The sequence below is a fragment of the Capricornis sumatraensis genome, chromosome 5 (assembly GCF_032405125.1).
Source record: "Capricornis sumatraensis isolate serow.1 chromosome 5, serow.2, whole genome shotgun sequence".
NCBI classification, from domain to species: Eukaryota; Metazoa; Chordata; class Mammalia; order Artiodactyla; family Bovidae; genus Capricornis; species Capricornis sumatraensis.
The window spans coordinates 52056670-52073666 of NC_091073.1; the positions used below are offsets into that span (position 1 = coordinate 52056670).

Below are 16997 nucleotides of genomic sequence, written 5' to 3' on the forward strand. Positions count from 1 at the left end.
ACTTTTCCCACCATCATCACAACATCCTCATCTAAGCCACTATTACTTCTTGCCTGAATTATATGCTAACAGTCTTCTAAGTTGATCCTCTTACTTCAGTCTCTGCCTCTTCTTCAATCTATTTTCCACATCAGCCAGGGCCATCTTTTAAAAATGTAAGGCAGAAAACTTTATCATCTGCTCAAAACTCTCCACTGGCTTCTGAGTTCTCTCCAAATACAACGTTTATATAATGGTCTACAAGATCCTTTCCTCCTTTAAAACTTCCGATCTCATGTAGCTACTTTTTCCCCTGCCAAACCTCTTTACACAAATGTTCTCCCTGTTATTCTTTAAAGACATGGAATAAACTTCTTCAGAACCTGTGTACTGACTATTTCCTCTGCTTGGAATACATGGTTAGCTTCCTACTCCACAGCTCCCTGTTCCAATGTGACCTTATCAGAAAAGCCTTTTCCTAACCACACAATGTTAAAAAAACAGTGCCCGTCCCACTCCACGCAATCAGTTCTATTTGTACTGATCTATTTTTCCTCCATTGTAATGAACAGTGCCTGACAGCACTTCATTATTTGTTTGTCCATTTTTCTCTACAATGTAAACTCAAAGAGAGCAGGCACTGTTTTGCTCAAGGTTACACACATCTAGCAAACAGATGGAATTCAGTGCAAGTCCTATACTGTTGAACACTGACATAATGCCTCCCATGGATTAATCCAGGGCCTTGAATCAGGCCACCCATAATCAGGATCATAACTATCCATGGAATTTTTTTTCCATGAAGAAAGATATATGAAAAGGAATTTAGCTGTATATATGAAGAGTCTGGTATAACGTCCATACATAGTGTGGTATCTTTAGTTAAGAGTTAAAAAGTTAAGAAAGAAGAATACTATTTCAGCATAAATATATATGAATATACAGTGAGAACACAAGGCCAGGAAATGAGTCCTGGTATATCCTATATATCCATATTTTGAATTAGAAGAAAGAAACAGGACACACACAACTGAACCAACAGAATAAAGAGGCCAGAAGCAGACTTGTGCATAGAGACAAACTGTATCTAACAGACCTGGCTTTCTAGGGCACTAAGGAAAGGAGAATGGTGGTTTTAAAGAAACATCCACAAACTCCTTGATACTCTTCCCCTCAGAAGGTAGAGATTAATCTCCACCTACCCCACTTAAATGTGGATAGAACAGTGACTTGCTTCTAGTGAACAGAATATGGTAGAAGGAATGAGATGTCCTTTCTGAGATTAGGTAATAAAGAGACTGCAGTTTTTGTCTTCATTTCTCACTCCCTTGAATCATTTGCTTTGGGGTACACTACAAACTATTAGATATTTGCAAAAATGTTACAAATGATTAGTATTTACTAGCATATAGATCTAGGACAGACTCTTGCTCATGCATACCACATGACAAGCATTAAGAATGTTCACAGTAATATTGTTTATAATATCAGAATATGGGGAGAGGGGAAGCAACAAGGAAGCAGACAAAATATATTGGTATACAGTACTTATGGCAGAAAGTGAAGAGGAACTAAAAAGCCTCTTGATGAAAGTCAAAGAGGAGAGTGAAAAAGTTGGCTTAAAGCTCAACATTCAGAAAACGAAGATCATGGCATCTGGTCTCATCCCTTCATGGGAAATAGATGGGGACAGTGGAAACAGGGTCAGAATTTATTTTGGGGGGCTCCAAAATCACTGCAGATGGTGACTGCAGCCATGAAATTAAAAGACACTTACCCCTTGGAAGGAAAGTTATGACCAAACTAGATAGCATATTCAAAAGCAGAGACATTTACTTTGCCAACAAAGGTCTGTCTAGTCAAGGCTATGGTTTTTCCAGTGGTCATGTATGGATGTGAGAGTTGGACTGTGAAGAAAGCTAAGTGCAAAAGAATTGATGCTTTTGAACTGTGGTGTTGGAGAAGACTCTTGAGAGTCCCTTGGACTGCAAGGAGATCCAACCAGTCCATCCTAAAGGAGACCAGTCCTGGGTGTTCACTGGAAGGACTGATGCTAAAGCTGAAACTCCAATACTTTGGCCACCTCATGCAAAGAGTTGACTCATTGGAAAAGACCCTGATGCTGGGAGGGATTGGGGGCAGGAAGAGAAGGGGACGACAGAGGATGAGATGGCTGGATGGCATCACTGACTCGATGCACGTGAGTTTGGGTGAACTCCGGGAGTTGGTGATGGACAGGGAAGCCTGGCGTGCTGTGATTCATGGGGTCGCAAAGAGCTGGACATGAATGAGCAAGTAACACTTCTTGTGTACATCACTCCTGCCACTATCTTTGTTCAGGCCCTCACCATTTTTCCCTTGGACTAACCCAACAGACTCTTCACTTTTAAACTCATTCTTAATGCCATCCATCTTTTACTGTGGGCTCTAGAGCTGCAGTCTCCATTAAGGTGCCATAAGCCACATGTGGCTACTGAGCACTTTAAAAATGGCTAGCCTGACCTGAGATGGTTGTACGTGTAAAATATACCATGGTTTATGAAGAGTTAGTACGAAAAAAAGAATGCAAAACATCTCATCAAAAACTTTATAGTGATTACTTGTTGAAACAATAATATTTTGGATATATTGGGTTAAACAAAATGTATTATTAAAACTAACCTCCCGTTTCTTTTTTAGTGTGGCTAGTGGAATGCTTAAAGGTACTCTACGGCTGGCATTTGTAGTCTGCACTGTGTTTCTATGGCACAGAGGTGTTTAGAGTGACATCATACTGATATGAAATAAAAATCTGGTCGTGTCATTCCCATGGTTGAGATTTCATGGTTGAGAAAACATATAAAGCCCGAAGTTCTTAATTTGGCATAAGAGGCAGGGCTGAGAGGCATAGCCTCAACATTATCTTTCTAGATTTATACACTGTACTCCGTGCGAGGGCCTATACAATTCTGTCATATTGCACTGTATACTTACTGTTCCTGAAACACACCAAGTATTTATGTCTTGAATGTATTTTTTTTTTTCTGCCAGGATTGCCCCCTCCGTCTCCACCCTCCCTGCATCTCTAACAAGCTCATCCGTTAAGGCCCTGTCTGATTCCTTGTGGTGGAAATATTCTGACTACTACGCTGCCAGACTTGAGCTCATTACTTCTGTTATAGGCATTTTTGTGTATCTTATTAAAAAAAAAAACACCCCAAAATAATAAAAACTAGTTTGCCACTTAAGACAAAAATTAGTAAATAAATGGCACACTGTACCACAGCTTATTGCTTTTAAGATTATTGCCTTTACCCCTCCCTTGGCAGACTATCGTATCTTTGCATTCTTGGGTTTTCAGTGCTTACCTAGAAGAAGGCCTGACATACACCAAATGCTCACTAACTGCCTGCTTAACTAAAGGGAAAAAAAATACTCAATAATGTACAAATAAAACAATATTTCAAGTCTTACATATTCATCATTTCAAGTTTGTCATTTTGTTAGGAAGATAAATAAATGTCATGTTTGTCATTTTGGTCTTTATTTTATGGGAAAAAAGGGATGAGGCACACACTTTTTACTAAATGAAGTACAAACAATCTGAGGGTAAGCTATCCAATCATCTCACCTTTCCCTGTATTGTACTAGTACTTTGATTTCAATTAGAACTTATATTCTGGCAGCTCACGGGTGAAACCTGGCCTGAAAACAGATTTATGGTCTTCCCAGTATTCATGAAAAATGTGAATCTGTTGTGAGTATTATCAGCGTGCTGCACATGAAAATTTGGATTTCCCGCACGTGAATGGGGAAACAAAGTTATGGCAACATCAGACCTATATTCCCATAAAGTGACAGTCCCATAGAAATGAGTGACAGATGACACTTAAGAAATGGTATATGCTTTCCAGATTGCTGTCACTTTCTATCATCTCTCCACCCCTCAGAATGCATGTTAGTTACCAGTAATCAATGAATTATATTATTCTTTCTTCTTCCAAAGAGCTTGTTATACTCATTTACTTTATGAGGGGTTCCAATATGCATTTCAGTTTGTACTTCTAGTCTAAAATGAGTTGTGGTGGTATGCTGATTTACACTTCCTTGCCACTTAGGAAACTAATCCTACCCCCCGCCCCTACTCTATCCCATTAAGAATGACTGAAACCGCTGACATAAAATTCCACTTGTAGGGTAATGACTAAGAATCCAGGCACAGGATGAGAGCAAGCTTCCATTCAGGTCAAAAGGTCCCATATTCACGATGACAGTCTAGAGTTCCACTCACCTCTCTGGCCCATTGGACCCACATTAGAGACACAACAGATGCCTCATTGATTTAGATATTTGTAACTCATACATACTTTAGACTGGCCCTCCAGAATATTACTCTCGAAAGTAGACTGGAGTACTCAATTTAAATGGTGTACAAGAAGAAAATGTGTCTATTTATATCTACTCTTAGACTTAAACAAGGAAGTAAAGCTTCATTAAATTTAATATACTGCTGAAACCCATGTTGGGCCTGTATGTCAGAGAGTCAGCTGCTGGGACAGTATGTGGGGTATCCTGAAGGTAAGGGAGTCCCATAACATAGGACAGACAGTGATACCATCACCTATTCTTCTATTTCAGAGTTCATGTATCATAATGTGAGTGTTCATGGCAAGTTGACTTTATAGAATAAACTATTTACTTTTAACCAAACTAACCTTCACAAAATGGACTGGTGGCTTAAAAATGTCTTCACAGAAACTACTCAGTAACAATACAAAAACTCATGTCCAAGAGCATTAATATTCTTTGTGAATTGGATTCACCAGCCATATGACCAGGTTAAAAAAAGATTCTACTTAATCAGAAAAAGTTGGGGGAAAAAAATTATTAGACAAATATCTGAAATAAGGGTTTTTAAAAATCTGAATGAAATTTAATGAGAGTATATAATATGCCTTAAGATAACGACATAGTAAAACATGCATCTGGGGCTTTGTCTATAAAATCTTATACTGATAGTCAGCCAGAGTCCCAGTTCCAGCTCCTACTCCCAGACACTGCACAGCTCACAGAAGATCCTACTGGCGAACATTGGTACTCATCTAATTTACAGATATCTTTTACATGTTTTTAGTTGCACGGTCCTCTGCTATTTCGTTTCATGACTGAGCTGTTCAGGAAAATTATATAACTGAAATCTTCAGAAATAGACCTAAAAGTATACTGTAAATGAAGGTCTATGTCCAAAATCAATGCATGCTGTTTTACTAAATCAGATGACCATTCAGTACTTTAGATGAACTATCATAGCATGTCTGCTTTTACAGTCAGTCAGATTAGATGCCTAGAGCCAAGGTACTGATTTTGCTAAGTCAAGGTCTGAAGCATTTATTAAAGATATAAAAAACATTTTGTTACTAATGTTAATATTTCAGTTTCTTTCCACTGTGCACTGAGCAGTAAAGTCAGTTTCAAAGTGCTTCAATTTCACTTTTCTATTATTTCCATCTGTTTGATAAGTACAATCACAGAAAGTTCTAAATAGCCTGCTACTAATGCTAAGTCACTTCAGTCGTGTCCAACTCTGTGCGACCCCATAGATGGCAGCCCACCAGGCTCCCCCGTCCTTGGGATTCTCCAGGCAAGAACACTGGAGTGGGTTGCCATTGCCTTCTCCAATGCATGAAAGTGAAAGTGAAGTCACTCAGTCCTGTCTGACTCTTAGCGACCCCATGGACTGCAGACTACCAGGCTCCTCCGTCCATGGGATTTTCCAGGCAAGAGTACTGGCGGGGGTGCCATTGCCTTCTCCAAAATAGTCTGCTAGTAGTTTCCATAAACCGTAAGAATTTGAACCGTGAGAAGTAAACCTAAGTTCCTATTGAAAGAAATAGCTAGGTGTTTTTTGCTAACTCTTAATTATTATATGTTGAAAACATATCTATGTCACATTCTTAGACAATTTTTTACCTGAATATGGAACTAGAAATCTCTGAGGAACCAAAATATACCTATTTTAAGATCATGTCAGACTGTTCTATTATTTTTATGTCTTTTGGAGTGAATCAGTATTCCAACTCTTGATCTGGATGGCTGTCTTGAAATGAGTCTTTCACTTCACAGAAAACTGAGTATCTGTTCAGTTCAGTTCAGTCACTCAGTCGTGTCCAACTCTTTGCGACCCCATGAGGCATGCCCAGGGAAGCACGCCAGGCCTCCCTGTCCCTCACCAACTCCCAGAGTTCACTCAGACTCATGTCCATCGAGTCAATGATGCCATCCAGCCATCTCATCCTCTGTTGTCCCCTTCTTCTCCTGCCCCCAATCCCTCCCAGCATCAGAGTCTTTTCCAATGAGTCAACTCTTCGCATGAGGTGGCCAAAGGACTGGAGCTTCAGCTTTAGCATCATTCCTTCCAAAGAAATCCCAGGGCTGATCTCCTTCAGAATGGACTGGTTGGATCTCCTTGAAGTCCAAGGGACTCTCAAGAGTCTTCTGCAACACCACAGTTCAAAAGCATCAATTCTTCGGCACTCAGCTTTCTTCACAGCCAACTCTCACATCCATACATGACCACTGGAAACACCATAGCCTTGACTCGACGGACCTTTGTTGGCAAAGTAATGTCTCTGCTTTTGAATATGCTATCTAGGTTGGTCATAACTTTTCTTCCAAGGGGTAAGTGTCTTTTAATTTCATGGCTGCAATCACCAACTGCAGTGATTTTGGAGCCCCCAGAAATAAAGTCTGACCCTGTTTCCACTGTTTCCCCATCTATTTCCCATGAAGTGATGGGACCAGATGCCATGATCTTCGTTTTCTGAATGTTGAGCTTTAAGCCAACTTTTTCACTCTCCTCTTTCACTTTCATCAAGAGGCTTTTTAGTTCCTCTTCACTTTCTGCCATAAGGGTGGTGTCATCTGCATATCTGAGGTTATTGATATTTCTCCTGGCAATCTTGATTCCAGCTTGTGCTTCCTCCAGCCCAGCGATTCCTCATGATGTACTCTGCATATAAGTTAAATAAGCAGGGTGACAATATACAGCCTTGACATACTCTGATATAATCTGAGCTTTTAAGTCAACTAGTTTCTTCATGTGTTTCAGGACATTTGATGCAGGCTCAACTTGAGTATGTTATTTCCCCATTTTCCCTCTTGGTCTAGTGGTTTTATAAGTAATTTCCCTGCCCAGTAGTTTTATAATCATTTCTAATTCCCTTCTTTGCAAACACTGTATCTATATTTTGGGACCCCAAACTACTAACATAGGAGAATATTCAATTTATCACAAAGCAGACCTTAAGCAGGCAGACTGATTAAAGTCTTCGTTAGTACATTAAGTACTCTACTCCATGGAAGTCATAAATCCAAAAAATAGGTTGAAGCTTTTTCTCAGATTTACTTCCCAGATCCAAGAATAGTCCTTCTCCCACCTATACTTCTGTTCCATTGCTGGTCCCCAAAGACGTTTACCCTGTATTAGAAAAGCAATTCTCAGTGTGTGTGGTCTGTGGATCCCAAGGAGTACCAAAGACTCTTTCAAGGGGTCTGTGAGGTCAAAAATATTTTCACAATATTATTACATCATTTGCTTTTTACACTGTGTTGGCATTTGCGCTGATCCAACACAAAAGCACTGATGGGTAAAACTGCTAGGCTTCAGTAAGAATCAGCAAAAGCATCAAACTGTCAGTTCATTGCCATGCACTTGCAGTTAATGAAAAAAGCCAGTTTTACTTGAAAGTGTCTTTGATGAAACAGAAAAATTATTACTTTTATTAAATCCTGACTCTTGCGTCTTCTTAAAATTCTGTGGGATGAAACAAGATGTGCAAATACTTTTACTACTGAAAAGACAAGCTAAGGACTGCAAGTAAATATTTGCAAACAATGCAACTGACAAGGGTTTAATTTTCAAAATATACGAACTGCTCACACAACTCCATAACAAAAAGTAACCTAATCAAAAATGGGTAGAAGACCTAAATAGACATTTCTCCAAAGAAGACATACAGATGGCCAACAGGTACCTAATAAGATGTTCAGCTTCGCTAATTATCAGGGAACTGCAAATAATGTAGTATCACCTCACACCAGTCAGAATGGCAGTCATCAAAAAGTCTACAAATAATAAATGCTGGAGAGAATGTGGAGAAAAGGCAATTCTCTCATATTATTGGTGGGAATGTAAACTGGTGCAGTCACAGAAAACAGTGGAGGTTCTTAAAAAAACTAAAAACAGAGTTGCCATTGATCTGGCAATCCCACTCCTGAGTATATACCTGGAGAAAACTCGAATTTGAAAATGCTCCAATGCTTGTAGCAGCACCATTTACATAGCCAAGATATGAAAGCAACTTAAATGTTCATTGACTGATGAATGGATAAAGAAGATGTAGTCTATAAATAGAATGGAAAGCTACTCAGCCATAAGAGAGAATGAAATAATGCATATAATGCCATTTGCAGCAACTTGGATAGACTAGAGATTATCAGACTAAATGAAGTCAGAAAGAGAAAGACAAATATCATAAGATATCACTTAAATGTGGAATCTAAAAGTATGATACAAATATACACAAAAAACAGAAAGAGACTCACAGACATAAGAAACAAACTTATAGTTACCAAAGAAGAGGCAGGGAGAAATAAATTAGGAGTTTGGGATCAGCAGATACACACTACTATAGAAAACATAAACATAAGGCCCTACTGTTTAGCACGGAGAACTATAATACACTGTAATAAACTATAATGGAAATGAAAAAGAATATATGTATGTATAACTGAATCACTTTGCTGTACACCAGAAACTAAAACAACAATTTAAATTAACTATAGTACTTTAATAACAAATGAACAAACAAAACTCACTTTTACTGCATACCGAAATACAATGGTTGTCTCCAGGGAGAACATTTAAGCAACTGAGTTGTTCCCTGAAATAGTCACTTTTTTTCGTTGAATACGAGTTTTACTTGAAAGAATGAGTAATAGACATAATATAGTTATTCAGACTCAGGTATCTGTCAGATCTTTTTTTTTTAATGAATAGAATGAGCCTTTCACTTTAAGAAAAACCAGCCACATTTGTTGTCACTGGTGTACTCTAACTTTCAAGTGATTATTTTAAAATAAAATTTTTTTTTCAAATCTCAGCTTAAATTTCTAATATGGTAAATACTGACTGATATAACCTACATACACAAAAATTCTTTGGGGTGCTCAATATTTAGGTGTTTAAAGGGGTTCTGAGACCAGTGTTTGAGAACACTTTATTATAATACAGCATTGCTCCGTTACCTTAAATTTCCCTTTAATGTTTTATCAGAGATTGTTATTTGTGTGAGGTAAGTGCATATGTGTATATGTTTGTGCATTCTAAAAGCACTGACTATATATATGTACATATATATATATACACACAACATAAATATATATATAGTCTATGGAAAAAACATTTTGTATATCCCATGAGAGTGTTCAAAGTAAATACCGAGAGGATTCCAGGTAGAAGAAACAGAAAGCAAAGGCACGAGGTAAGTCAAATCAGTCTATTCCAAGTTTTACATGTACAGAGAGATGATCTGTTAGGCACAAAATACCATCTGAAATCCATTTTTTTTCCCTTTCCACAATAGAGAAAAAAAGTGAACACAAATGGCAAGCTTAAGAGAAAGATTAAGTTTCTTAAAATGCAGTCAGTGTCACAGGCTGATAGCCTAAAAATTTAAGTATTAAGCAAATGGATGAAACAAACAGGAGTCTAAATATGCCTCATCCCCTGTACTCTGTAATACAATCTGTATGTTCTGTTGTGTTCTTCTGTGCTATATTATAAACCACAAAATTACAATAAAACATGGTCCCTGTTTGCAAAAATCTTAGTGGTCTACTTGGGATGATTATTCTATATAAACTAGCACCTATTTCTGAAAGCATGCTGTTTAAACAGATTGACATATGTAATGCTCAAATGGTTATATGTTTTCTTAATCATTGTTTTTCACACTAACTTTCCTGGAGAATAATTTACCCCAAAGCGATGGGGTTGCAAAAGAGTCAGACCGAGGGACTAAACAATAATGCTTTTAAAGGTTCTTTTGAATTTGCTCATTAATTATAAGTATAAAATCAGAAAAAAACATTCAAACTTGATAAATGAATCAAGAAAACCCTACTTGTTTTTAACTTCTAAGATCTAGTAGAAACATAAATGTAATAAGAAAAAAATACATTAGGAATCTTACATTTTTGTTTCTTAAACTTGAAATTTTTGCTCATCTTTTCATTAACTTTATTAAAAGACCAATCAGAAACACAAATGGAAGTTACTGAAAAGCCTAAGAACTGTCCAGGATATAGTAATCACAACCATGGGATACTGGGCAAGTTACTTAATTTCTCTAAACCTCAGTAACATGGAGATAACAACAGTTATATATATATATATATATTATATATATATATATGCATAGTAGCTGCAGTTGAGAAGCAAAGTAGAAATGCTTCTGCTTTGGCAACTGGATTTTTATCCTGTCAATAAATATTTACTGGGCACTTGTCTTCATGTCTCTGAGGCCTTCAGATTTGTAACCCCTTGAAAGTTACATATTATCAGACTACATCTTAGTCTAACATCTTCTAGAATCTTATTAAAGATAAACTGATTTGGAGAATTATTCTGATAGTAATATTTATAATAAACAGCCTTTATCTAGATTTTATATTTGACTGTAAACTTATTGCCTATTTTTAGAAGCAACCCATACATCTTTCAACACCTTATGAAACTTACAATTCATTCAAAAGACATTAAAAAATTCCTGCTATGGGCCTTTCTCTTCTGGAACTTTGTCTTATCCCTCTCAGCTTCTGTTTTAAACCTTCTATTCAAAAGTCTCTTCTCTACAGTGTACACACACATTCAATTTTTCCCATCTTTAAAATAGGTTTCCACCCAGGCTTTCCTGCTGGCTCAGATGGTAAAGAATCTGCCTGCAATCCTGGAGACCTAGGCTCAATCCCTGGGTCCAGAAGAGCCCCTGGAGAAGGGAATGGCAACCCACTCCAGTATTCTTGCCTGGAGAATTCTATCGATAGAGGAGCCTGCCAGGTTACAGGAGGTCGCAGAGAGCTGGACACGACTGAGTGACTAACACTTTCATTCTCTCCCATCTTCACAGTCAAATAGTGGTCTACCCTCACTGTATTCTCTTACATACATCCATTTGGTCTACTATCATCTGGTTTCTGATTTTACCAAAACTGCTCTTATTAAAGCCTACTGATTACCAAAATCAAGAGATGGCATTTTAGTAATTATTTTACTTAACTTATTGCACCTAATCTGCTTCCCTGGTGGCTCAGATGGTAAAGTGTCTGCTTACAATGCGGGAGACCAGGGTTCAATCCCTAGATTGGGAAGATCTCCTGGAGAAGAAAATGGCAACCCACTCCAGTATTCTTGCCTGGAAAACTCCATGGACGGAGGAGCCTGGTGGGCTACAGTCCATGGGGTAGCAAAGAGTTGGACACGAATGAATGACTTCACTTTCACTTTCTTTCACATTGCACCTAATATTGCTGAGTACTCTTCTTGAAATATCTCTAACGGTGAGGTTATTTCTCTCCATTCTCTTAACTATTCCCTTTCCTTTACAATCAAATATTTGCTGAATCTCCAGCCTGTATTTCTTTTAAATTCTAGACATATATATCTACAGGGTACCACCACTTACATGCTCTAAAGAGACCACAAATTCAATATATCCAAAACCTTCTACCTAAAATCTGCGGCTTTTCCTTAGTGACCTGTCTTAGTTACATGTGCCACTACTACTCCAAGTCAGAAGCTTGGCAGTCATCTTAGAGCCCTGCCTTTTCTTCATCCTACACATATATTCTTGGGAAGCTCTGGTAACTCAGCAGTAAAGAATTTGCTTGCCCAGTATTCACAACAGCTAGGACATATAAGCAACCTAGATGTCCACTGGCAGACTAATGGATAAGGAAGTTGTGGTATATACACACAATGAAATATTACTCAGCTATAAAAAAGAATGCATTTGAGTCAGTTCTAATGAGGCGGATGAAACGGGAGCCTATTATACAGAGTGAAGTAAGCCAGAAAGAGAAACACCAATACAGTATATTAACTTACATATATGGAATTTGGAAAGATGGTAACAACGACCCTATATGCAAGAAAGACAGCAAAAGAGACACAGCTTTAAAGAACACTTTTGGACTAGGTGGGAGAAGGCGAGGGTAGCATGATTTCCGAGAACAGCACTGAAACATGTGTATTACCATATACAAAATAGATGACCAGTGCAAGTTCGATGCATGAAGCAGGGCACTCAAAGCCTGTGCTCTGGGACAACCCAGAGGGATGGGTGGGGAAGGAGGTAGGAGGGAGGTTCAGGATGGGGGGACACGTGCACCTGTAGCTGATTCATGTCAAAGTATGGCAAAAACCACCACAACATTGTAAAGTTCAGTTCAGTTCAGTTCAGTCACTCAGTCGTGTCCGACTCTTTGCGACCCCGTGAATTGCAGCACGCCAGGCCTCCCTGTCCCTCACCAACTCCCAGAGTTCACTCAGACTCACGTCCATCGAGTCCGTGATGCCATCCAGCCATCTCATCCTCTGTCCTCCCCTTCTCCTCCTGCCCCCAATCCCTCCCAGCATCAGAGTCTTTTCCAATGAGTCAACTCTTCGCATGAGGTGGCCAAAGGACTGGAGTTTCAGCTTTAGCATCATTCCTTCCAAAGAAATCCCAGGGCTGATCTCCTTCAGAATGGACTGGTTGGATCTCCTTGAAGTCCAAGGGACTCTCAAGAGTATTCTCCAACACCACAGTTTAAAAGCATCAATTCTTCAGCGCTCAGCTTTCTTCACAGCCAACTCTCACATCCATACATGACCACTGGAAACACCACAGCCTTGACTCGATGGACCTTTGTTGGCAAAGTAATGTCTCTGCTTTTGAATATGCTATCTAGGTTGGTCATAACTTTTCTTCCAAGGAGTAAGCATCTTTTAATTTCACGGCTGCAGTAACTGGCCTCTAATTAAATAAATTAGTTAAAAATTAATAAATAAATAAAATTCAGGAAGAGTTAAAAAAAAGAAAAAGAATTCGTCTACAATGTAGGAGATGCGGGTTCAGTCCCTGGATGGGGAAGATCACCTGGAGAAGAAAATGGCAACCCACTTCAGTATTCTTGCCTGAAAAACCCCACGGACAAAGGAGTCTGGTGGGCTACAGTTCATGGGATCAGAGATGGACAAGACTTAGCGACTAAACACATGCAAACACACAAATATATTCTAATTTCTAAACCTCTTGCTTTCTAATTCCACTGCGATTAGTTTTAGGCCTTCAAAAGACCCTGATGCTGGGAAAGATTGAGGGCAGGAGGAGAAGGGGACGACAGAGGATGAGATGGCTGGATGGCACCATTGACTCGATGGACATGGGTCCGGGTGAACTCCAGGAGTTGGTGATGGACAGGGAGGCTTGGCGTGCTGTGGTTCATGGGGTTGCAAAGAGTCGGACACCACTGAGCAACCGAACTGAACTGCTACTTCCAACAATAGATTTCCCTTTCTTCAATTATGGCCTTTCCTTTTCAATTCATCCCCTACACTGCTGACAAAATAAAAATTTCTAAAAGGCAAATCTAATTATATTATCCACTTGTTTATTTACTCTTGAATGAGTGAATCCACTACACACAATAGGAATTCTGGTCTTAAGTGGAAGCTGTACAATAAACAATACAAAATTCTGTACCTGCATGTATGCATTCTCTTAAGGGCCTAGATTATCCAGGGGTAACCCAAAGGGTTAAGAACCACTGGCTCGTAGAATAAACTCCAAACTATTCAAACTATTTGAAACCTTTCAGAATCATCTCAAACTACCATCTCCCTCCCAGTAAAGACTGCAGTCAACCTCAACTACTTAAGTTCTCAAATAGGGCTCTGCTGCTTCAGCTTTTCACACCACTGAACATAAGCTCCTCTTTACCTAGAAAGCCATTCCCCACCCATTCCCCAAGTGAACAAGTTCTTTAGTCTATGAAATCCTCTCTACACCTCCAAGCAATTTGATTTCTCCTTCCTTTCACCTACTACACTTAACCTATACTTTTATTATAGTATTGGTCATACGGCATATTTATATTTGTTTTCATGTTTTTTATTAAGTCACGAGGAAAAAAAACACGTTTTATTCACCATTTGTCTGTTAGTGCTTAGCACAGCACTGGTATATAGTACATACTCAAATATTTGTTGAATAAATAATTCTCTACCTCATCAACAATGGATATTCTTTTCATGAAAGAGTCTCTGTATAAAAATGAATTGTTCAAACTGACAGTAGTATTTTCCTAAGCTTAAAAAGGGTATCTTTCAAAAATGTCACCTATGATCATTAATAAACTTACCACTAATATTTTAAAATATAAAGGAAAAAAAGTTGTTTTAAAAAAGATTGATGAATAATGTAAGCACAAATATAAACAACTGACTTCATTTAAGTGAAATTTTAAATTAATTATAAGTTTAATTATAATCCTCAAGAAGACTAAACTACTAGGTGTAAGATTTTTTTCCTTAAACTTGGTATTTGATTAGCCGAGTTAACTGTGTTTTTCCTCTTGCAATGTAAAATTTTTATATACTCAAATATAATTATCTTTATATTTAAATCTGGACAGATGTTTATAGAACCCTAAATACGTACATTTAGGTGTCTTTAACGCAAACGTTTGTGTGAAATTAGCAGTTTTCAGAAAACACCAAGTAAAACTTTGGGGGAAACATAGGAAACTTTGGGTGTAGGAAGGAAATCAGATTGAGCATTCATTAGAGAATCTGAGTTTCTGTGTTACCTCCGCAGGTTATTTAAAACAGGAAATCTAAGTTTTTTTCACCATTTTATTATTAACATACGGGGTTGAAGAGTTACGGATGTAAATATTGCTGGCTACAAAAGCAACCTGCCTGCACACTGAACAGATGCCAGCTGCCTATTAATACGGGCCTGGAATATGTACTAGGCCACTAACTCTGAAGGCAGTGCCTGGTGTATTCACTAAGCTCTCCAAAGTGATCATTACCAAGGTCGAAGTAATAAATCTGCTTTGATGTTAATGATTGAGAGTGTCCCCAGGGAAGGACTGAAAGCTGACTGCAGGATGCTGCTGCGAAATACCGAAAACAAACTGGATTCCTAACGTGTTCCCAACATGCGATTCCTAACGTGTGTTTCAGTGCATCAGACTAACCACGCATTTTGTTTGGAGCTTTTCCCCCCACCTCCGCCCGCTTCCCTGTCCCAGTTTATTTTTATCCTTTTTAACTTGGAGCCAGTCTTAAAAGTATATTAAGACCCAAGAGCTCGTCAAATCACTTGGAGAAGGCACACCAACTTCTGAGGGAGCGCGGCCTCGAGTCCGCAGGGGACAGAAATGCACTGACTGGCCCCTTCTGCTAGAGGCGCAGAGGCAGCGCCTGCCGGCCTGAGCGCGACTCCAGCCCACCGGGTTCGGTTAGACCGCAACAGGAAGTTTTCTCTTCCCTTGCGGAAAGCTGTGAAGCCAAAGAGAAATTGAACCCCCACTCTCCGGGGGACACCCAGAGGAGAGCTGCGGTGTGTGTGTGTAGGGGTGGGGGTGGGGGGCTCCGCCTGGGACAGAGGCAGCCGAGGGACTCGTGATTCAACGCCGACCGCAGCGTCCCCGCCCCGCGCAGGCCCAGGCCTCGGCCTCTCTTCCCCTCCCCGCGCGTCCAGTCCCGTCCAAGCCCGTCCCCGGGGGCGAAGGCGGCTTCGCGGCCCGTGCGGGGCGGGCTGCGCCCCCGTTCCCAGAGCTCCCAGTCTCCTGGCAGAGGGCGCCGGAAGGGGAGCAGGAACCGGAGCGGGCGCGGCGACGCGATTCCCAGCCTCGCCGGCGCAGGCTGCACTCACCCACTCGAGGACTTTGATGAAGCCGAGAGGCTCCTTGAGCGGGTTGAGGTTGAGCTGGAAGGAGGACATCCTCTGAGGGAAGGAGGGAAAGCGCGTTAGGCGGAGGAGGAGGGGGACCGACCAGACACAGCTCCACGGCCGCGAGGAAGGGCAGGAGGGGCGGCTCCGGGAGGCGGGCCTGGGAGGCCGCGGGGCGGGGCGGCGGCGGTTGAGCCGCTTGCTGAGGCGCTGGGGCGGAGACGCTGGGGCGGAGACGGAGAGGGGCGGGTGCGGGAGGCGAGGGCGGACACGGGCAGGGAAGGGGCGGTGCCTCCCCGAGCCGTACCTGGCCCAGCCGGCTGATCCGCTGGCGAACCAAATAGATGTTGGACGCCATGCTGCGCGCGCCGCGCCCCCTTCCCTCAAGTCCCGCCTCCGCGCTCGGATTCCTGCCGCGCATGCGCGCGCTCACTCCCACGCCAGCGTAGCTGGGGCCAGTGCTTCTCGCGGCGAAAACCATCCACCGGAAACCTACGGCTTTGGCCTAACAGCTTTATTATACTGGCTTCCCGTCACTCTTCCCAATGTTTTAGCTAGGTTTATAACATTGACACAAATGAAGGCGCGATTCAAGGCTGGTGCTAGAGACCTTTTATTAAAATGATGGAAAGTTACTGCAGCACAACGGACTTTGAGCGACCACGCTGTACAGGGTCTCTCTCAGGAACGTGATTGATCAAACATTCTTACGGAAATTGTTTATTTTTAAACTTACCATTGGAGTCAGGGTTGAACGATTTACAAATAAGGTTATACCTAACAGAAAAAGACTTGGTCCGACAGGCTTCTTCTAACCCACTTACCCACCTCTCCTACCCTGTCAGTCAAGTTTTCTACGTGGGACGCTCTTGGAGTCTCTACAAAAGGCTAATTGCTGCTCCCCATTTGAGAGTCGCCTAGGTGACACCTACCTTCTAGCACCCAGTTATCGGAGCCCCGAAGAAATGATCTTTTTGGCTTTCCTAGTATCTTGGAAGTTCTTGGAGATGAAATGCTGGCCTTTTGGAGTGTATG

General features: G+C 40.6%; 1 protein-coding gene across 3 annotated transcripts in view; it reads right to left on the bottom strand.

Annotated features, from left to right (window-relative positions):
• The window catches only part of SYPL1 (synaptophysin like 1), a 30689-nt gene extending 14369 nt beyond the window's left edge, over nt 1–16320 (bottom strand). For 2 of the 3 annotated variants that reach the window (XM_068972609.1, XM_068972607.1), the window contains exons 1-2: nt 16270–16320; nt 15945–16016 (exon numbers count right to left, since the gene is read on the bottom strand). In XM_068972609.1, the coding sequence (XP_068828710.1) occupies nt 15945–16016; nt 16270–16320 (123 nt within the window). Of the gene's footprint in view, nt 1–15944; nt 16062–16269 lie in introns of those variants that run through there. The other variant, XM_068972608.1, reaches the window with a different exon arrangement.
• Between the last annotated feature and the right edge of the window lie 677 nt (nt 16321–16997).